This window comes from Sphaerodactylus townsendi, linkage group LG15, assembly GCF_021028975.2.
Source record: "Sphaerodactylus townsendi isolate TG3544 linkage group LG15, MPM_Stown_v2.3, whole genome shotgun sequence".
NCBI lineage: Eukaryota > Metazoa > Chordata > Lepidosauria > Squamata > Sphaerodactylidae > Sphaerodactylus > Sphaerodactylus townsendi.
Window position 1 is genome coordinate 6,914,790 of NC_059439.1, and position 22,937 is coordinate 6,937,726.

The following is a 22,937-nucleotide window of genomic DNA, read 5'->3' on the forward strand; positions in this document are numbered from 1 at the left end:
CTTGGACCCCTGAACCAAAACCTCTACCAAGCCTGAGTGGCATCATCAGGTAGAGAGTCTCCCAACAAATCCCTGAAATTTTGGTACAAGTAGCCTAAAAAAAAACCTAGGTGTCTCGGCTGCAGGCCAAAAAAGAGAAAAACACTAAAAAATTTACAGTAAAAAAACAAAAAACCGGGGTGGGGCTCTCGAACATGTAATGGGGTTAGAACCAGAAGACCCCCCCCCCCTACCTACGATGGCCCTTGACTCCTAGAGGTAATCAACATTTAAGACATCTCACAGTTGTAGAAGAAGAAAAGACTTGTTTCCATTTATGATGATTCCCTTCTCTCTCATTTTAGCATTCTTCATCATCCTGGGCCCATTGGGGGTAGGTTGTCCATTCAGAAATTCCACTATAACTAACACATATATGCCACTAAAACGCATTTGATCTAAAATGTCAGCAGCATCATATCACAGGGAATAAAAAGTAGGAAGATCCCTAACAACAAAGAGTAAGACTATCATTAAGAATCAGAGGTGAGCTGATCATCAAGCTAAATGTGATGCAAATCATATTGATTATAATAATAAAAAGCAAATCTTCCTCCCTCAGATCTTCTCCTAAGATTGTTTCCACCTATTCTGTTATTTCAGTGTTCAGTCAGTGTTCCATGTACCTAATTTTTGAGACTATCAGCTCTTCATGCAACAACAGTTCCTACTGCTCCTAAAGAGACCCTCTTCTTCCAACAGAAAAAACAGTAGGCAGATCAGGGGAATTCCTCTGAAGATTAAGTGGATTGGCCCTGTACAACGCAATAGTAAAGGGATGAAATGAATGAAAAGTCACGCTTCTGCTCTCCTGTCTCCAACTCTAGAGAGGATGACTTTCTAAGGAATTTTCATAATCCACCCTTCTTGTAGGGAGTAGTGGGACCCAAGGAACATCTGTGATCTTGTATGCTCCCCAGTCCATGTTTCTAGCCTCATGAATGCAGATAGCCCAAAAAACACAATGATCAAAGCCAAGAGAAATCCACATTCATTTTATTTAGAAATGTTATATTGGTGCTTATCTGGAGACCAGCTCCAAGACAAATCACAAAAAATAAAGATACAGGTATAATAAAATTCAAACAAACAAACGCACAAACCTACTAGGAATGAAAAAAATGATTATAAATAAGCCACAGGACAATATTCATCAGCCCAGTAAAATTATCATCATCGGCAGAATAGTCCCTTAGGGATAGAAGACCTATTCACAACAACTCCCAGATGTGAGTCTGGGGAAACACTTCTAAAAGCAAGCTATTTCCAGGCCCCGCATTAAAAGTATATTAATATTTTGGCATTCTTTATTTTCTTCCTAGGACTTCTCCTAATTCTAACTGGCCTCAACCCAGACCCTCTAGGAGCGGCCGGGATGGCACTGCTGCCTGTGTTGCTGCTGCATCACTGTGCTATCTCCAGAAGGCTTCCTAGGTGGCCCTAGAGAGGCAGTGAAAAGCTGAAAATCCCTCTGCACGGGCTTTAACAGAGTTACACAGCACAAAGAGAAGTGCATTGTAAGTTCATCAACTGGTCCTGCCATGCCTTCCCCAGCATCAAAGCCGAAGTGGAATCAGACTACTGCTGTCGGCTTTGCTCTCCAGTAGTGTCTCCCAGCTGCATCGGCCTCCACATTAGGTGCAGGTGCAGCTGTAGAAGAACTATGACCACAAGTAGGTTGGGCACTGCAGAGCTTTTAGCCACTGCCCTGCCTCCCATTTTTGCCCTCCCTATGCTGGCTGGCTGAGGGCAAACTCATCAGCACTGCTAACCAATGTCAGCCTCCTGGGGGCTATCCCACCCCATCTGGATTGGAACTGTAAAATCAAATGATTTCCAAGAATAATACTATTTCAGAATAATACTCTTTCAGTGAATAATACTTATTATAGAATGACAAGTGGACTGCCTTAAAGAGAGCCAGTATATGGTGTAGTGGTTAAGAACAGGTGCACTCTAATCTGCAGAACCAGGTTTGATTCCCTCGCTCTGCCACTCTGCTACAGGCTGTGTGAGGCTTATCTGGGGGGGATTCAGGATATAGTCTGAGCACCTCCCACACACACTAGCCAAGGGTGACTTTGGGCCAGTCACAGTTCCTTCCAGTGGCTAAAAGCTGTCAGTCTCCCACCCACCTCACAGGGTGTTCTGCTGTGAGGGAGGAAAGGGAAAGGAGTTTGTAAGCCCTTTGAGTCTCCTTTTACAGGAAAGAAAAGGGGGGGGGGGGTATAAATCCAAACCCCTCTCTACTTCATGCCTGTAGTCTCTAATCCACGAAGTTTCAGTGAGGAAAGGAAGACTTGTGAAAAACATAGTTAAATAAAATAACATAAATAGAATTGAGTAAACCATACTAGTATTGGCTTGGAAGCAGTCTAGCATTAACTTTAAGTACATCAATTGATATAAATCTTCAAGGTAGGTTAATCTTAAACTAAATTCCCAAGTTTATTTACTTATACAATGTACTCATACTGCCTTCCAGAGACCTGCTTTCCATATAAAGCAAACCACCTCAGACCTCCACTTTTAGGACAGTCACAATAGCAAATGACTCTGAGCTATCCATGAGTCGAAAAGCAAATCAAAATGATTTCTTTTTTTTTAATTAAAAAATAGTTGTTCCATGCCACAAAGTTAGAAACTCTTTGAAAAGCTCCTCACCAAAGTTAGTGCCAAATCTGTCACTGTGAAGTCAACTCATCATTGTATTTTCTCACCCATCCCTCCAGACCAGTTGCCGGGGAGCTGATTGGAGCTGGGTCCACATTTCAGCAAGATTCTCCATAAAATTCAACATCGAGATCCACATGGGGATAACCGTGTATGTAGCCAGTTCGGTTTATTGATTGCTGAGGGGAGAGAATGTTCACACATTGGCGCTGGCTTGTGAGGAAAACCTTTCCAAGCCCTCACAGAAGATTTTCTGAAAAATGTTGATTTTACCACCCGGACCTAGGGATCCAGGAGCAGGCATCCTGGCCTCTTTGTATGGATGCAATTCCACAAAGATGGAACAGGGATGGTGGATTGTGGAACTGAGGGTGGCAGGAGGAGATAGCAGGCCTCACCTTAAGTAGGGCTGGAATGCCCACCATGTGGGCAGTGGTCTCTCCATTCCACCAACAGAGAGAATGCCAGCTGGTCTGGGAGAGGGTGAAAGCATATTCAAGCCTGCTTACACCATGGCTGTTGAATTTTTTGTTGAATCTCTGTAGCTGAATTCTGTGGGAAATTCCCACTGACCCTCTGTAGGAGAAGCTGCAATTTGTCTGGATTCTGTTTTAACCCTAGTCCCACTTCAATTCTCACTTAAGATCTGCAGGGCATATAAGGTTGAGTGACAAAAGGTTGCCAGCCAGATCAGAACATGCTTTGCTGTTCCACTGGCAGGTAATGAGCCTCCTGGCTCTGTGCTTCAGACTCTAGCCCACAAATTTTTAACATCTCAACTTGCAGCTACATCTCCTACTGCCAGTTGTTTCTGATGCCATCTGCCAAGGAATGTGTTGGATCAACGTAATGTGCTTCCCCTTCTTCACCCGGAAGAGAATCCATCTCCAAAATCTGCAGCCATCTTTCAACATCAAGGAAAGAGAGAAGACAGAGAGTAAAACCATGGAAGGGGCTATTCTCACATATACCATTTCTCATGGTGAAAACATTCTCCCAGACTCTCTGGGCATGAGGACTTCTTGGCAGTCAATTTCCTGCCACTGGCTAGCTGGGCCAGGGGTTCCTCAACCTTCCTAATGTCATGTGACCCTTTAATACAGTTCCCTCACATGTTGTGGGTGACCCCCAACCCCAACATTTATCCATTCTTACAGATGGAGAACACTGATGCAGAGAGTCTCTTTGGCTTAATTCCCTGGGAAAGGATCAAGCTCAATCCCCAAGGGGTCCTGACCCCCCAGGTGGGGGGAAACCACTGGGCTTAGAGGCTCCCTATGCCAAGTCTTTGGGGTTGAATCGATCCAAACCTTTTTTTTATTGGTAAAGAAGGTAGCAGGAATAGTCCCTATGACCACCAAAATGATCTATGATGATGGCTATCAAAGTGCTGACTAATGGGAGGAAATTATCAATTAATTAGCTAATCAATAGGGATACAGGGTCATGTGTGTAGAAATAGCCAGACAGAAGCCACATTGGTCTCTTTAATTATCTGGACTATAACAGGACAATTGCTGAATCAAAAGTCACCCTGTTCTGCAATAAAGACTATCTACTTTTACTTTTGTAAAGTAAAAGGTAAAGTTTCAACTTCAGTCGGTGGTCCTAATTCTGGGGGTACCTAAGGAGATTTTCCACACCAAGCAATAGTAATTTCATAGGTAAGCCTCTTCTGTGGGTAGCTCTGCCATTGCTTTCCCGGCTATCTTCTTACCCCTAGCTATGAGGACCAGGTAGCACTCATTTCACCGACCAAGGGAAATGGGATGGATGTAGCTGGAGCTGAGAGAAATACATGAGCCAGCTGCCAGGGATATCTGACCCACAGGTGGCTCAAACTCCTAGATACAGTGTGGAGTGGCAGTGCAAGCACTTAACCACTACACCACATGGCTGCTTAATACTGTACCCAGGGGCTAAATGATTAAAACAAGGAATAGATAAACAAAGCCTTAGTAGAAAGACATCTTCTGCACTTACACAGAAAACATATCTTGCTCTCTAGAGGGGAATGTGATGACATTTTTAGGAGGGTTGTAATAACATCAGTAAAAAAATTGAAATCTTCAGGCTACTGAGGAGGCTATCTTTGATATACGCATTACTGATGTAATCTGTTTTATTCTCAGTATAAAACCTTTTTATGTTTCTGTATTTGCTTTGAGAGATTTTGTCCTAATATCTCCTAAGGTTTGAGAAACACTCTCCTTGTAACCCGAAACTGCCATAAATCTATAAAAGACACTTTCTCTGTGTGCCTATTTGTCTAATTTCAGGTGGTTCCAGCTGAATGGGCCTGTGAGGATATAGAATTTCCCCAACATGACCTCCTAATGTTGACTTCTCCCAAAGGCACCTGGTGGCCACTGTAAGTTGCAGAGTGCTGGGTCTATGTGAGACTGGTCTGATCCAGGGCAGTGCTCTTTCCTATGTTCCTATGTTCTTAATACTGTACAAAAAGACACAAGGAGCAGAAGCCTTAACATATGGAGGGAGAATTAGGAAACACTGAGTGAAAAAAATTGGCTGGACTGGGGACACTTCCACCTTGAAGAGGAGAACAGATACTCGAGCATTTAAGATACAGTGCAATTAAAGCAAAACCAGTTAACTAATGAAATCTTTAGTCACCTGAACTGCATTATGTGTTTTTAATCAATTGAATTTTTTACCATCTTGCATAAATAAAACAGCAGCATTGGAACAAAAAGAGTCGCACGGCATTATGTGAGTGGTTAAGAGAGGCAGCCTCTACTTGGAGAACCTAGGTCTTCTATTCCCCATCCCTTCCATATGAAGCCGGGTTACAAGACCGTAATAGTCACAGTTCTCCACCAGGTGCAGCTTTGGGAGCTCACCTGGCAGGATGTGAAAGCAATGGCCTTCTGCGGCTGTTGCTCCCGAATCCTACCTGGTCCATTGGCATTACAGAACGGTGCAATCTCAGATCAAAAGAGGACTCAAGACATTATGTAGCCATAACCCACTTCTCTCTCCATGAAATCTGTCCAAGCTCCTTTTTAAAGCTATCCAGGTTAGTGGGCCATCACCACCTCCCCTGTGGTAGTATTATTCCAAACACCAATCAGCCATCGCTAGCGTGCTGAAGAAGTGTTTCCTTTCTATTAGTCCCAATTCTTCCCCAAGCATTTTCTGTAATCAGAATGCCCCCCCCTGGTTCTAGGTATTGTGAGAAAGAGAGAAAAATTCTCCTCTCTGTCAACATTCTTCTACCCCATGGCATAATTTTATATAGACTTCAAATCATATCCCCTCAGCCCAGCCTCTCCTCTCAAACTAAAAAAAAAAGAGTCCCAAACGCTGCAGCCTCTCCTCATAGGGAAGATGCTCCAGTCCCTCAATCATCCTTGTTGCCCTTTTCTGTACTTTTTCTATCTCCTCAATATCCTTTTTGAGATGCAACCAGAACTGAACTGGCACTCCAAGTATGGGTCACACCAATTGCTTTATATCAGGGCATGACAATCTTGGTGGGTTTTATTATCAATTCCTTTCCTAATGATCCCCAGCATAGAGTTTGCCTTTTTCACAGCTGCCATGCATTGAGTTGACATTCCCATGGAACTATCAACTAAGACGCCTAAATCCCTTTCCTGGTCTGTGACTGATAGCACTGACCCCTGTAGCGTGTATGTGAAGTTTGGATTTTTTGCCCCTATGTGCATCACTTTACATTTTGCTACACTGAACTGCATTTGCCATTTCTTAGCCCACTCGCCTAATTTATCAAGTTCCACTTGGAGCTCTTCGCAATTCTTTGTGGTTCTCACCACCCTACATAATTTGGTATCATATGCAAACTTGGCCACCACGCTACCCACCCCTATTTCCAGGTCATTTATGAATAGGTTAAAGAGCACTGGTCCCAAAACGGATCCTTGGGGGACACCACTCCTGACATCTCTCCATTGTGAGAACTTCCCATTTACACCCACTCTTTGCTTCCTGTTTCTCAACAAGTTTTTAATCCATATATGTTGCATGCTGGGTTGAATGGCATTTATCTTCCACAACAACACACAGAAGGGACTAAGCAAGAAAGAGCCTCACCATCTCCAGATGCTTGGCTATTTTCTTCTTCTCCAAAATGGCCTCTAACAAGGGCATGAGCTCATAGTCTAAGTCTGTGAACACAAATCCCAAAGGTGTGATAATAAAGTGATATAGTCATTCCCGGAGTGTGATCAATACCTCTGCACATGATAAGTCTTTGAGCACATTCAATGAAAAAAATTGCAATGTCCCTAGTTGGTGCTGGCTAAATCAGCAGGCATGGACACCAAAACTTTTTTCCTAACTAATCTCCCTTTTGGGGGGTGGGGGTGTTGAGAGACAGTGTAGCAGAAAGCTTTTTTACATACTACACCTTAAGCGATCAGGTCTACATGCATGGGACCCTGAAGGCTTACCAGGTGCCCACTAATGGCAGGCAAACTCCCAACAATGACAGCTCTGCCTGCTGATACTCGGCTGGTGGTCAGGTGGAAGCAGGTTGGCCAGATTCGGGGAGTGCTGGTTCCTGCTATGTAATGTTTTGGGGTGAGTGCTAGGCCTTCCAGGTTGTGTTGGAAGTGACATCATCACACTGCACCGACTGCTGTGTTCCTGCTGGTTGCCAGGTTTTCCCTGGAAGTGACATAGTGTGTTTCACACAGGCCGAATAATGCACTTCCAAGCTGATCTTGATGCGCTTTGACAAGAGTTTGCAAGTGGATTTTGCCGCTTTATACAGTAAAATCCAGGTGCAAAGTGCGTTATTCGGCATGTGTGAAAGCCCCCACAGAGTAGCTCCAGCAATTTTATTTATTTACTTATTTACTTACCTACTTACTTATTCCATGTATGGGCCACCCTTTCCCTTGCAGACTCAGGATGGCTTCCAAAGTAAATAAAATACAATAAAATCATTTTATTCCAATAAAAATCTAAGTCTGCTAAAACGGTTCCAACCGGATGGCATTAAATATTCAACAATTAAATAATTAAAAGCTCCTATATCCCACAGAAACCAGGAACTGTATGGTTTACCACAGAATTTCCAATGATTCCTAACAATTCCAAAAACTACCCTACATCACTTCTGGTTTTTCCCCAGAAATGATGTAGCAGCATACATGCCAATGCCTCCCTCCCCAGTGCTCTTCCTGGGGGCCAGGCATGGCACGGCAACCCTATTGTCAAAGCCATTCTCCCAAGACCCCTCTGACCCTGTGAAAGCAAGGATTAACCAACCCCAAACATCCACAATACCTTCCACGGAGGAGCAGAGGAAATGCAGAGGTCGCCAGAGATCACAGCTCTCTCTTTTCTCAGTAGTCTGGAAGATCTCTAAGCGGGAAAGGAGGGTTTCCACCTGAGGCCGGAGGTCCTCATTCAGCAACTCCAACATGGATCGATTGGCAACGCCTCCAGCCAGGGAAAGCTCCAGCTGGGGAAGAGATTGTAGCAGTTGAGCCATTTATATGGAGCACTGGCAGCTAAATCCAGAATTATTTATCTGAGATAAATATTTGTTGCTAAATAGCAAAGGCTTTTGGGACATACACAGCACCACTAGTTCAATGAAGTTACCATGGACAGAATCAGGGCCAAGAAAACAGGGGGGAAACAAGCAAGAAGTTAGATGAAAGCTTCAGTCGATAAAAGTTTTCCTTGCACAAGTATTCAAAGTGAAATCAAACTGGATGGGAACTGATCTTGGCCATCTGGAGATCACTTAAAATATCAGGAGATCTCCAGGGGCTGCCTGGAGGGTGGCAACAGCAGATATCCCATTCCCACTGTGGCATTTTCCCCATGGACCATATATCCCGGGGGGAAACTGGGGTCATACATATTGGGATGTTTGTATCCCGCTTTCTCTCTTCACGTTGCCACCTGTTCTCGCGTTTAGACCAGAAGGAAGAACTCCAGGTGATTACGCACGGCCCCCGGTTTAGTTTCATTTTCCACAGCAACGTTTCCATGCATGCGCGAACGGTCTCGTTTTTCCGACATTTGGTTTGGCCGTAGCTGTGGGGCAGGGAGAGCAGGCGGCAAGGTGGGAATGGGAGCGGGAGCGGCGTGGGGTTTTTCAAAAGAACCGCCAATCTGGCAGTTTTTGAAAGCCGCAGGATAAGGGAAATCTTGTGGGGCGGGCCCAAGTTAGACCCAGAAGCTATGGACAAACCGGGATGATTCACCTCCTTATCCCAGGCTATATGGTCCGTGGGGAAAACGCCTGTGTTCCCCCTCCAAACTCCACCTCCCCAGGCACTGCTGTCAAAGTTGCAGGACTTTTGTGCAGATGGCAGCCCTTGCAGGGAGCGTTTTCTGTGAGGGAACGTGGAAAAACAAAATCACCCACCTGCCATCTGAAATAGTACAGTCCACTCAGCCACCTCATTCCCGTGCATGTGTAGATCAAGGCTTAGAAAAAGGCATGAAGGACATTTAAAGGACACTTTGAAGCAGCCAGAGTTTTCAGAGCAGACTGCAGCCCCTGACGGTCTCAGATCACTGCCATTCATATTAGCTATTGTCTTATTGTGATGCACAAACATATGGAATTTATGTTCCTCTGGCCTTGAAGGTTGTATGAGACCAGAACATATCCAGGTTCCGATTTAGCTTGGTGGACTGCCATTGTATTACACAGGATCTTTGCTTTGTATTACACAGGTTTTTTTAATCAATGTCATTAGGGTGTGTATTTCAGATACTTTGCGGTACTGTTGTATTGCTTATGGATTTGGGCACGAGTTATACATATAACAAAGAATTCATCTAAAAGTAGAACCAGTGGAAGCTAGGCCTTCAGTGCAATTTCTGTGCTGTGCTGTGAGCCATCTTCAGTGCAATTTCTGTTGGGTTGCTGTGTTGCTGTTCTGTTGTGTCACCCCTAGAAAGAGGGGTGAACAGCAGGGACAAGTGTGTGTCAAGAGGAAGGAGCAGAAGAAGGAGACACAAAGACAGCCCAGCCCAGAGATCTGGGCAAGGGGCTCCCAGAACAGTCCATTAACCAAGAAAGAGTACGTTACTACACTGACTGAGACAACAATAGCGAGGCCCACATCTTCGGGCTCCCTGCAGGAGAAAATCCCAAAGTATCTCCCAGAAAGTGGAAGGCGCCCTCAGGGCTGGGATCTCAGGTACACTGCATTGGCTCATAAGCCCTTTGCTGACTGCATCTTTCACTTGCTGGACAGCCCTAAAAGAAGTTAGTATTACAATGATTAGACATCTGCCTTGGAACAGCACTTCCTTAAATTACACACACAGCATGTCCAATGAAACCATATTTTGTGGCACAGTACAGAGGGAGGCCTCCAGGGTTCTATCAGGTGCAATGAATGGGTTCAGACTGGAGTAATTGAAGAAGTGTTGAAGAGCTTGGAGCATTCTCAGCCGTATATTGTCTGAAAGTGGCTTACAAACTCCTTCCCTTCCTCTCCCCACAACAGACACCTTGTGAGGTAGGTGGGGCTGAGAGAGTTTGGAGAGAACTGTGACTACCCCACCCAGCAGGCTTCATGTATAGGACCGGGGAAAGAAATCCAGTTCTCCGATAAAAGTCTGCTCATGTGGAGCATCTGGATTAGAGTACCCCTGCTCTTAACCACTACACAGCTCTGTGAGTTGTGTAGTTTGATACCCATTTGGGAGCACCAGCACCTTGTCCATGGCCAGCCATCAAGTTGGGTTGCCAACTTTTCAGCTGGTCCCTCTCACTGTCCCTTCAATATAAGTTTGATCTTCTGGCCATGTCAGGTGATACTTTTTAGCTCCAGGCCACAAAAAGCTGCAGCTGCCCTTTTCTGTCTATGAAGCCACTATCAAAGGGATAGGACATTTTTTTCTAACCCAGTTGGCAACCCTGCCACCAAGATGGTTTAGACTGACAGTTACACGTGATCAAGAGAATAATGAGAAGTAAGAGCACTTCCTAGCCTGTGCCACTTCTGGTTGAAGGCAGGAGAAGCCATTTTTTGGCTGTTGAGTTACCATCTTTTGAAAAGCAGAGGATAGGCTGGTAGCCTGGGCTGCTCAAATGATGATTCATTCAGGGAAGCCAACAAGAGTAAATGTAACCCTGAATGGCTGGGAATTTCTCTACAGCCTTGGAACTGGAAAAGGCAACACCCCTTTCACTGCCACTTCTCACCCCAGCTAAATGCTGCAGCTTTGTCACCTGAATTGGGAATCCGACTGTTCTGTCTGGGATACAGCCTAAACTAGTCTATACTCTGTCTCACAAAAAGATGTTAGTAGATTGCACATTCCTCTGCCACAGAAATCAACATGCGGGACCTCCTTTGTTGTCGAATGCTCCTCCTGGGTCCTAGTGCCTACCTAGCCCTGCTCCCTCCCATCCGTTTGAAAGCTTGATGATAGTCGTTCAATCAACTACAAATGCACTTGTATCAAAGTATCACATTCAACAATGCACAAAATAATAGTTTTGACAGAAACAGTGCATAAAAATGAACAAGATATCTCATAATTCATTCAGGGCTGTATTCTAATATGGAAGTATACAGTCTTCTCAACTGCTGCACCTCAACTGGAGCAGTTACCTTAACATCTTTATCTGAGACAGAGTATAGCAGAACACCAGACCATGATCTGAGAGATCTTGGTTCAAATTCTCATTTCACAATGAAGCCTCTGTCTCTCACTCTTACACTCACACACACCCACATATGCAGCTGCTATTGGCCCTATTGGACAAACCTATAAGTAGCAAAGATAACTTCCCACAGTGGAGCAAACAGCACCTCTTTTGGGTCCATTTCAGGTCAGGAAAATGGTGCAGGGAAAAGATTAAGCCCCTCTCTCTATGAGCCACTGCCCGGCTCTAAACTCATCTCCATCTAAGCATCCCAACCTCCAGGTGGGGGCTGGAGAACTCCTGGGTTTATGATTGATTTCTAAGTGGGTTTACAACTGATTTCAATCACTTCCCTGAGTTAAATATCAGGCTGTGCACACATGCTATTGTTAACAGGAAACTAATCTCAGCTCCCACAGGGATCACATGCAAGAGAAGGCCACATTTTGATGTACAGTGAAGTAATTTATATAACTTCATTACATAAGATGTATTTATGAACTGTATTTATACACCAAGAATTTTCAGGATGTGTATAAAGTCATGTTAATGTATTATTAATTTTGGTATGTATGGGGATTATTTCTTTAGTTCAAAATATCTACCATCCTTTTTTATGATTCTGTTCCTAGGTTATCAGAACTCATTTAAGTAATTTTGGCTGCTGTGATATAATACTGATGAATTATGACCCAAAACACTTGAATACTGTGGAAGGCATTCTATTGGATGTCTTACACAAGAAGAGAATGGCCTTAGAGAGTTAGTCCCTGTTTCAAGCGGAATTGGTTTGGTAGAGAGGAAGTCTCTTTGGAATCTTTACCTTTATGAATAAAACCATTTTTTGCTCCATATTTTTGCACAATGACTCTTGCACAATAATTGTGCATCTAATAGAAGTCCTTCTGTACAATTGGATGAAAGATTTGAATTGCTACCAACTCAGTGGGAAAATCCCTTGGCACCTTACTGGATATAGACTTCTCCCATATTAGTGTGCGTGTAGGAATGAAAAAAAGGACTCAGCATCTAGTAGTCTACAGATGGGTTACTGTGTAATATGTAGACAGGCCTCAGCCCTGCCGCTTCCTCTCATTCTTCGTTCCACCATCAGCAAAATCCTGACCTGTTTGACAGGATTGTTGTAACAATGACAAGATCACATGTGCGAACGCTCTAAAGTGCTCTGAGTCTGTAAGTGCTAAGCATTGTTCTTGCTGTTTCCAAAATCACTTACCTATCAGTGAAGAGCCCAGCTCATCCTGGAAGGCTGAAGAGAAAAGAGAGAAACAGATTTGGATTTGGAAACGGAAGCAAAGGGCTCAGTGATTTGGATTCAACTCCACTAGTCTTGAGCAGAAAGGAACCAACCCTGTCGTACTGTCTCCAAAAAACAGTGAAAGTTAGCAAAAATAGTGAACACAGATTCTTATCTCCAGGTCCTCGCCCTTTTTGCATAGCCCCAGTTAAGTTCCAGCATTGGAAAATTCAGAAGAGAAAAATGTAGTAGTCCTCTGCACTGTTCAACACAGTCGTTCGATAAAAGAGCATTTATATTGCTCCAGATGGCTATCAACAACACTTCCATTTTTCTACAGTTGCGCCTGCCATTTTGTTTCCTGCAGCAGCACAGAAACTGAATGGGAAACAAAATGGAGGGTGCAACTGTAGAAAAACAACATTGATGATAGCTGTTCAAAGCAACATACATGCTCTTTTATCAAAATGCTATGTTTAACAGTGCAGAGGATAATGGTTTTGATGAAAGCAGTGCTTATGGAAGAAAAAGAAGAGTTTGGATTTATACTCCACCTTTCTTTCCTGTAAGGAGACTCGAGGTGGATTACAAACTCCTTTCCCTTCCTCTCCCCACAACAGACACCTTGTGAGGTAGGTGGGGCTGAGAGCGTTCCAAAGAACTGTGACTAGTCAAAGGGTCACTGGCAACTTGAGAATGTAGGAGTGCAGAAACACATCTGGTTCATCAGATAAGCCTTCACCACTCAGGTGGAGGAGTGGGGAATCACACCCGGTTCTCCAGATTAGACTCCATCTGCTCTTAACCACTACACCATGCTGGCTTTAATAGTGCAAGATAAATGGAAGGGGAATAGGGAAGGCAGGCACTAGGACCCCAGCGGAGCATTCCTCCACAAAAAAGATCCAGGAAGATGTGGTGGATTGATTCACACATCTCCTGAGATCTTTTTGTGGAAAAGGGTATAGCAGTGGTTAAAAACCAACTTCATGACATGGTTTCCAATCCTGCTTGGGACAGGATCCTAACTAACCATAATTAATGGAATGGTCTGGATCAGGGGTAGGGAACCTGCGGCTCTCCAGATGTTCAGGAACTACAATTCCCATCAGCCCCTACCAGCATGGCCAATTGGAGAGCCGCAGGTTCCCTACCCCTGGTCTGGATGGAGAATTCGCACTTGTCCTCCTTTAGGTAAACAATGGTTGTCTGGTAATGTCTGAACCAAGTCACTAACAGAGCTATGGACCAGAGGCGTATCTGCCCAGTGACATGGGGTAATCTGGCCACGTGGGGGGTGCAAAATCGGTCCACCATGTGACCAGATGCCTTTCCCCACCCCAGAGTCTTCAGCCTCCATCGGCCTGTCGACAACGAGAGTGAGGAAAGCGGGGAAGGTGCCCCTCCAGCAACTTCCCTTCTCCCCAAGAGGGCTGCTTGCTCGGGGGGGAAAGAAAGCGGGGAAGGCCAGCCAGCTTCCCTCTTCGCCCCTCTCGCACCACTGGTCCGGTGATGCTGGGCAGAGAAGAGGGGCTGGCTGCAGCGCAGACATCTTCTCTTCCCTGCCCAGCAGCCCTGGCGGAAAGAATCACCCACAAACTCAGGTAAGTGGGGGGGTGAAGGGGTGGGGGCGGGGCTCCGCAGCTGCTGGGGTGCCATGTCAGGGTGACATGGGGGGGTGCCCAGAGGGGCTTTTGTCTCTGGACACCATATGGCCCTCACACGCCTCTGCTCTGGACTTCGTGTCCTTGCTGATTTCTCCTTTTCCGCCCTTCTCTCCACCCCTTCTCTCCTCGTGGCCTCCTTCAATGTACATTGATGGCAACTATTATATAGGATGAACCAGTAACAAAAAAAAATTAAGCATACCATCGTAAGTCAGACGGGAAACTGACTTTTCCTGACTCAGACGGCAATTAAATACTGGGGAGAAAAGAGAAATAAAGGAGTTACAAGAAAACAGAGGCGGCTTCGGCAGTTATAAAAGAGTTATAAGCAAGCAGAGGCGGCTTCTTCTGTGCCTTCCAAAATGTAGCACTGGACCAAAGGTGTTCCACAGGATTGGAGGAAATTCACAGTGCACCTCTAAGCAGAGTTATACTCTCTAAGCCTGGTCTTAGAAGGTGTGAGTGGCATTGTTGGGGTTCTGACTTGATGAACTAGATAATTCACAATGAGGGCTACTCCATGTGGTTCACATATTTGCTGGCCTGAACTTCACTTCCTGGCCCTCCACCTATTCTTACAAAGACAAGTGTTTGAAAGGGGCAGGGGCAGGCCCAGAAACCAGGACCAGCAAGTCTGAAGCAAATATGTGAAGTGCATTGCCCTGCATGTGCGGAAGGGGCCCGGGAAGTGATGTCAATATGTCATGCAACATCATGTCCACCTCTTGCCCTACCTCTTGGGGGAGCTTGGTGGCAGACTGCCAGCCCTAATAGCCCTTGTGAAAACATTCCCTGCCTCCAATCCCATTTTAATACAAGTGCACAACAGTTTTCACTCACAGAGGTCTTCCTCAGCGGTGCGGAGTTTCTCAACCACATAGGCCACCACTGTGCCACGGGGAATCTGCAGGTACTTCCTTTTCATTCTTGTGTCCAGACCCTGGAGATTGAAGGACAAATTGTTAAGGGTTTGGCAAAGAACCTCACGCCAAATTGTGACTGGATTAAGGACAGGTTCCATACCTGCAGGGTCAGTTCCAGGTTTCGGGGGGCTGAGTGCAGACAGGGCCCAGGGCAGGGATGTAGGTATAGAATTTTATGGGGTGGGTTCAGGGGCAGGGCGCAGGGGATGGGGGCCCGCCTCCCCAAGCCCCGTCTCCAGCCTGCAAGCCAGCCAGAGCCCAGGAAATAAAGTCTCGCCTCTTGCAAGACTGCTTCACGAGAGGCGAGACTTTCTTTCCTGGGCTCCGGCTGGCTTGCAGCTTGCAAGCATGCGATGCAGGCTGTGCCTGTGTGGGTGCACAAAAGCGCCCGCCCCCGCCAGACATGCAATGGGTTAAACCCAAGCCCCCCCCCCCCCCACATCCCTGGCCCAGGGACCCAGCTCTTCCTGTCACTCACTCGCCCTATAGCGGTATCAGTGAAATCACTCCTCTTTCCTGCTGAATTAGCAAGTTAACCGAGAGCACTTTTCAACTGTCAGCAAACTCTGTTGGTACTTTTGGAGCCAGTGTAGTGTAGTGGTTAAGAGCGATGGACTTTAACCTGGAGAACTGGGTTTGATTACCCACTCCTACACATGAGCAGCAGATTCTAATTTGGTGAGACGGGTTTGTTTCCCCACTCCTACACACAAGACCTGCTGGGTGGTCTTGGGCTAATCACCGTCCTCTTAAAATTCTCTCAGCCCCACCTACCTCACAAGGTGTCTGTTGTGGGGAGGGAAAGGGAAAGGAGTTTTTAAGCTGCTTTGAGACTCCTTCCAGTTCAAAAAATGACTGCCTTGGAACGTGGACTTTGTGGCATTATAGGCCACTGTGGTTTCTCCCCTCCCCAACCCCGCCTTTCTCATGCTCCACTCCCCAAATCTCTAGGTACTTCCCATCCCAGAGCTAGCAATTCTACCTTTCACCCATGACAGTCATTATTTTTTTACTACTCCCACCACTGCCTCCACCATGACAGCCATTTAGTATCTGCTCTCTATTTTCAAAATTCCACAATGGTCTTCCAGGATCAGCAAGACAACAATGGAATAAAAAGGGGAAAGAAACAGGCTGAGCCACAAACCTCTATCTTAAATATCTCCACAACCGTCACCTCTCCCTGGCCTCCGCCCTGGACGGCCTCTTCAATCAGTAGTGGCTCCATTATCTCAAAGACCTCCGTCACAACATATAACTGCAGCTTTGGGTAGATTTGTTGGATCAAGCCAAGCGATGTCTTGACTTTCCTAAAGGTGATAAGAGGGTCAAAGAATGTTAAGCCCCACTACCAGAACGAAAAAACTCCCAAACACTGTGTTCAGTTGCTTGCAATGAGGAGCCAGATCAGGGTGGCCTGCCAGAGTCCTTCGAGCGCTTTGATGCCCTTCCAGGATGCAGACTGGCTCCACACACCTGGGGAGTCCATGGATTCCCCCAACCTAGTTCCCAGAGGCCCAGGAGTAACATTTTTCTATTTTCAACTTGTTTCTGGTTGTATGGCAGGTTGCTTCTCTGTAGCATTTCCTAACAGTGGGCATAGCACAATTGACTTTTTGTGCACACACATACACACCCTTGTATAAATTCTGTTCCCTCTATCCATGTACAGCTCCACTTCCACTTGGCAGAGAACTGTCTAAATAGATAGCCAAATTAGTCGCAAATCATATAAATCAATCATAAATCAACACTGTTCTTTTTTTAAAAATCCTATCATTTAGTGTTTATCTGAATAGTCCTTAATGATATTAATAGCTGCCAATCTGTCCAGATTGGCAGCGCTGTTGCCACAGTTTTGGGGAAAAAAGGGTGCAAACCTGTTCAGCAGGTATTTGAGGTGTTTGGTGGCAGACTAAAGGGACCTGGTCGTCAGTTTATATCAGAATGTCAGTCAACCACAATAAATTCATCCATCAAAGACATTCCCTGCAAAAATGTTCAGCATTTCTACTGTATGCATGAGTCTCTAAGGTCATTCATAGCCTGTGGTTGGGGTCCATTCTCCTCTGTGCATGCGAAGTGCTCATGCTTTGAATGCCTCAAGAGGGCTAATATCCTACACATGGGGTCTCCGAACGATGGCCTTCCAGATATTCATGGACTATGAGCCCATCATCCCCTGCCAGTATGGCCAATTGGACAAGCTGATGGGAATCGTAATTCTTGGTATTTGCAAGAGTCTGTCACAATTCAGACATGGTTAACTGTGTGCATGCTAATTAGCTACTGAGACCAGAGTTTTATGGCCAGTCCATTGATTAAGCTATTGGTCAGCTAACCCAAGCATTGCCTATGTGAGACTAGTCACGTAGACAGAAGTTATAAAGTATGTTTCTTTGTTTGAGCACATTGAATTGCTAATAGTAAATTCATTCATAAAAACCAGCAACTGTCTATTGGGCTCTTTTTTGCTTCTCTGCTAAATATATTACCAGTAAGTTAAGCAATCAACAGTAATCCATTAATGTTTGGAGGGCCATTGTTAGCAGGCCTCTGTCCTGCACAAATTGACCAGCACGGTGGTTCTTTGCCCTGTTTTGCAAGTGTTCTGAAGAGAGCATGGAGAAGAATCATGTTTCCCCTGATCCCCCACCTTTGGTGGTAGGAAACAAAGGAAGAAGTGCAATCGCTTCACCACAGGTCTCTGGTGTCCATGTAGGTTTTCCTCACCAAAACTGGCGAGGAAGATAAACAAGTGGCACCCAAGCCACCAATGTTCACTCCTGCACTTTGGATCTTAAGGTTCAGCCTCGCTCCGGATTTTTTGGACATGCTCACAGAAAACAGTAGTGGCTCGGAGTATTTCAACTCTGGAAAAGCACAAGACAAAATAAAATGCATGTCCAAAATGTGTCTTTCCATATCTCAACACCATGATGCAAGAATCAAAAACCTTTTCAGTGGATGTATTGTCGAAGTCTCTCACGGCCGGATTCAACTGGTTCTGGTGGATTTTCCGGGCTGTGTGGCTGTGGTCTGGTGGATCTTGTTCCTAACATTTCACCAGCATCTGTGGCTGGCATCTTCAGAGGTGTATCACAGAGGGAAGTCTGTTATACGCTGTGTCCAGTGCACTGGCGTTCCTGCCTAGGGACATGGGGTACCCCTTGTCCCAGGCGCATCGATTGAGGTCACGTGGGGGGCGCCAAAACATCCTCCTACACAGGGAGGGATTGAGCAAGCCCTAGCAAGCAGGCACTGAAGCAGGCTGACTGCTCCCACCCCAGGTGCCTGTCGTCAGCCCACCACCCCACTCTGGGTCAGAATGGGTGGGCCTGGAGTGTCCAGGGGCGGGGAGAAGTCCCACTGGGCGCCCAGGAGCAGGACTGGGGAGCTCGCCTCCCCTCCCTCTAACCCTATAGTGACAAGCCTTATTAGCCTTAACCTGCAGTGGGACAGGGAAAAGGGCCAGCTGGAGCAGGGAGCCCAGGGAAGCAGCAAGCAGAACTGAAGATGATGCTGACTTTTGTTTAGTAAACCTTCAGATGGGGGGGTGACTTGTGAGAGATTTACATGCTTAAAAAAGTTAGAGGCTTCCCCTTGCACTGGCTTGGAGCTGTTGTTTTCTCTCAGGCCTAGCAGCCTACCTCACAGGGTTGGGTTGAGGACACAATTAGGAAAGTGGTGGGGAGAGAGAGCCATGCCTGTTTTGCATTCACTGCCAGGGGAGTAGGTAGGTGATTTGTTTGGTAAAACCTTCTCAGATGGGGGTGACTTAGTGAGAGATTTACATGCTTAAAAGTTAATTCCCACTTGCACTTTGGCTTGGAGCTCTTTCTGGGAGGCCTAACAAGCCTGCACCTCATAGGGTTGGGTGTGAGGACACAAATTAAGGAAAAGAGAGTTGTGGTGGGGAGAAAGCCATGTATGTTTTGCTGGTAGGTGGGAGGGGTTTGTGTGAGCTGGGTGCAAAAAATCATTGTTTGAGTGCGTTGTGGGGGAGAGGTGAGGTGCAGTCCATACCTGGGGGGGGGGGGCACCAAACTCAGATTTTGTCCCCAGGCTCCAGTTTTCCTAGATTCGCCCCTGGTCCAGTGAGAAGGGAATGTTTAGTGAGGTATATATGGTCCATGTCCCAGGGTGGGGAACCAATCAGTAAGTGTTACCAGTACTTAAAAACACCAGAATCAAAGGCCAAGGGCATGCTGGGTTCATGGACAATGGACTCCACCAAGACACAGGGTTTGCATTCACTAAAACTGTTGCTGCTGCAGGGAATGCAAATGTGAATCACTCCCTGGATTGAAAAACCCCACCCACATTACAATGCACTCAACCACACCTTTGCATAGCACATTCCACCCAAACGCTTACTGATTGGTTCCCCACCCTGGGACATGGACAATATATACCCCAGAGCCGTGGGGAAGGGGGTGGCAGAAGTCAGTGGGTCGCAGCGAGCCTGCTGCTGGTTCACTGGCTACTGCCGCCCCTGCACTCCCCAGCCCCAGCTCAACATCCATTGGCAGCAGCCCGCTGCTCCCTGCCTCATCTTCCCTTCTAGGTCTCTTCCTCTTGTGGGGGTGAGCAGGGAAGATGAGGCAGGGAGGTGGCAGAGGTGGCAGGCCGACTGCTGCCACCCCCCTTTGGCCCCAACCTCCATCGGTGGCACCACCTCGTCTTCCCTGCTGGGCCTCTTTGTCTTGCGGGGTTGAGCCAAGGAGCGCCCAGGGGGCACACTTGGCCAGGTGGGTGGTTCTAGGTCTCTTCCTCTTGTGGGGGTGAGCAGGGAAGATGAGGCAGGGAGGTGGCAGAGGTGGCAGGCCGACTGCTGCCACCCCCCTTGCTGGCCCTCTGTAACCTCCACTGGGTGGCTGCAGCCCTGCGTCTTCCCTGCTGGGCCTCTTTGTCTTGCGGGGTTGAGCCAAGGAGCGCCCAGGGGGCACACTTGGCCAGGTGGGTGGTGCTCAGGGACATGGGATACCCCATGTCCCTCTGGCAGGTATGCCCCTACCCCGAACCCACAAAGGTGTTTTGTGAACAACCCACCTATTTCCATCGTTGCTCCTTCCCGGAGTATATCTGCCAACTTGAAAGGGGTTGGGGAATATTTCCTAGAATGCCAAGGCAACCTGGAAGCGACTTTCGTCACCAAAGAGAGGGGCCGGAAGTTCTCCGCATATGCCAGGCTGGTCAGAGGAATTAGCTTCCTTTCGGAGTCCAGCTCCTGAATCAGCTGCTTGGCCAGCCTCTTGAACATCTTCCACCAGTCAGCAAAAAGGGCACAAAAACAAGATGAAGGCAAGATAGCTGAATGTGAAATGAAGCCTTGTTGATCTGCAAGAACCAAAATGAATTTATAGATCTGTATACTTGGGTCTGAACATCATGTGGCTAATAAGGTTTAGAGAAGACTGCAATTTACAGACTACGGGGAGGGGAACAATATGCTGAAGTAAAATAAATGCTCCCACATATACCCTAGCATTTCACTTTCCTGAAAATCATTCACAGCTGAAATCTGTCTCAAGACTTCACCTCAAGTGTCACTGCACCACTCCTGGGAGAATGTATCTCACTGAAGATTTAATGATCTGGTTTTTTGTATATCAGGTAGTGTCCAATTTACATGTTACAGAAGATGAGGAGGAGGAGGGAGTTCACTGAGCAATTATACCCCATCTTTCTCTCACACCTGTAAGTAGTCTGTCATGTGGTAGCTTACAAATTCCTTTTCCCTTCTTCTCTCTCACAACAGACACCCCTGTATCTCCAAGAGAGAGAGATTTAAGGAAAATCTCTACACCAGAACGCATTTGGTCTAACTTCTGGAGAGTCACTAGAGCACATTTTGTCTGACCAACATTTATGGAATTTAGACCCAATTTTTTTCTTAAGGCTCCAATTTTGGCAGGTCCTTGTCCTAACTCCAAACTGAATTATCTCCTGAATAACCAGGATCCCATGTTATTGGAAATGGTAGCCAATTTCTTGATTAATACTCTGAAATAATCCTCTGGACTTCCCTCTCTGTATATATTATGTTTGTACACTTTCGACATTCCTTCCAGTTTTCTTATCCTGTCTTTTTTAATTCAGTGTTTCTCTTTTTGATGCCTAATAATGATTACTGTATTGTACCTTGTGAGGTAGGTGGGGCTGAGAGAGTACTGAGAGAACTGTGACTAGCCCAAGTTACCCAGCAAGCTTCATATGGAGGAGTGGGAAACAAACCCAGTTCACCAGATAAAAGTCCACCACTCATGTGGAGGAGTGGGGAATTAAACTGGTTAACCAGATTAGAGTCCACCTGCTCTTAACCACAACACCACTATACTACACACAGGTTGCTTTCAGAGCCCCCACCTGCAGTAGTAGCTAGATGTGAGTTTGGGGGATTTCATTAACAGGCCAAATAGCACTCCCCAGGACCATTCCAGGTCAGGAAAACAGTGCAGAGGAAGGGGTTACCAACCCTAGCTGGCACCGCAGACCCTGGTAAGAGAAATCAGGGTATGGGGCATAGTCAGGATCTTAGATATTCCTAGAGAATCTCAATGGGCCACAAGCATCACAGAAGGGCTCAAGCAACTTTGTTACGTGGGTTGTATATTTCTTTGGTGTGCCCTTCAAAAACCCATACTCAGCCTCAACTACAGTTGGGTAGGCCTGAAACATTGCTATTAAAAATGGAAGTCGGGGGAAACACTTGAAAATCACAGCACAGAACCATGGCCCCTTCTGCACAGGCCAATAAACACGGGTGTAGGATACTAAATAATCATTGGGGGTGGGGACTTCACACAAATCCCACACCCAAAACAAGTCTACCATGTGTTATTTTCCCCAACCCGTTTTTTTTAAATTGCTTTTAAAAAGCTATTTTTGCCCCCCTTTTCCTTAAAAAAAATTTATGTGTGGCTTGCATCTACATAGCTACGCAGACGCAGATGGTTGTACCATGAGACATTGGCATGGTTGTGGGGGCATGCCTGCATTTGTGCATGCCTGCATAGCTACGCATGTGTGGGAAGTGATTAAAAAAGGCATGTCTCTGTGAGATGGCACGACAGCAACCTGGATTGTTTCCCTGGGCTCCGATCGCTGCCTGCACGGATGCATGTGAACACGAAAACAGGGAAATTGGTTTCTTTATCCTGACTGCAACCCATTATACATTTGCTGTGCAGAGGGGGCCTATCTCTCACATAAACCAGCAAAAGGATCACAACAGGAAGCTTGGTCTCTTGCAACCTGGGATTCATGATTTTTTCCCCTTGTGGTTTAAATTGTTCTTAGTTAAAGAGAAGAAACCACTTCCTTGATCATGCAATCTCCTCTTTTGCTGCTTGCTGAAAATGAAGAGGGGTGTGTGTTGCTCTCAGGATGCTGTCTGGCTTATACCAGTGGTGGGATTCAAATGATTTAACAACTGGTTGTTTGCAAGCACCGTTTTAACAACCGGCTCTGCCAAACTGGTGCGAACCTGCTGAATCCCACCACTGCTTATACCTACTTGGAATACACAAAGAGTATTCAACCAGTGGGTAATATTTCTGGGCTTATCTGCAAGGTAGAGCTAAATATCAAAGAAAGTGAGTTTGATCAGAATGGAGGAGACTAAACTGACAAGGAAAGGTGTCTGTGTTTTCCCCTCCCTGGGCAGGTTGTCCTGCATTTCTCAGCCCCATGAATCAGAAATTAAAAAGGACCCATTTCTCACAATTTGTGGCCCAGCTGCAAGTATTGCTGGGCCAACT

At 46.1% G+C, this 22,937-nt stretch overlaps 1 protein-coding gene across 1 annotated transcript; it reads right to left on the minus strand.

Annotated features, from left to right (window-relative positions):
• Positions 1-3,340: 3,340 nt before the first annotated feature.
• LOC125444905 (gasdermin-E-like) lies at positions 3,341-20,437 on the minus strand. Its single transcript, XM_048517659.1, is given in 11 exon segments — positions 3,341-3,385; positions 3,387-3,464; positions 6,787-6,860; positions 7,987-8,164; positions 11,292-11,305; positions 12,564-12,596; positions 14,454-14,507; positions 15,092-15,191; positions 16,322-16,484; positions 17,873-18,047; positions 20,227-20,437. Coding segments are annotated over 11 exon segments (1,125 nt in total).
• Positions 20,438-22,937: the final 2,500 nt, after the last annotated feature.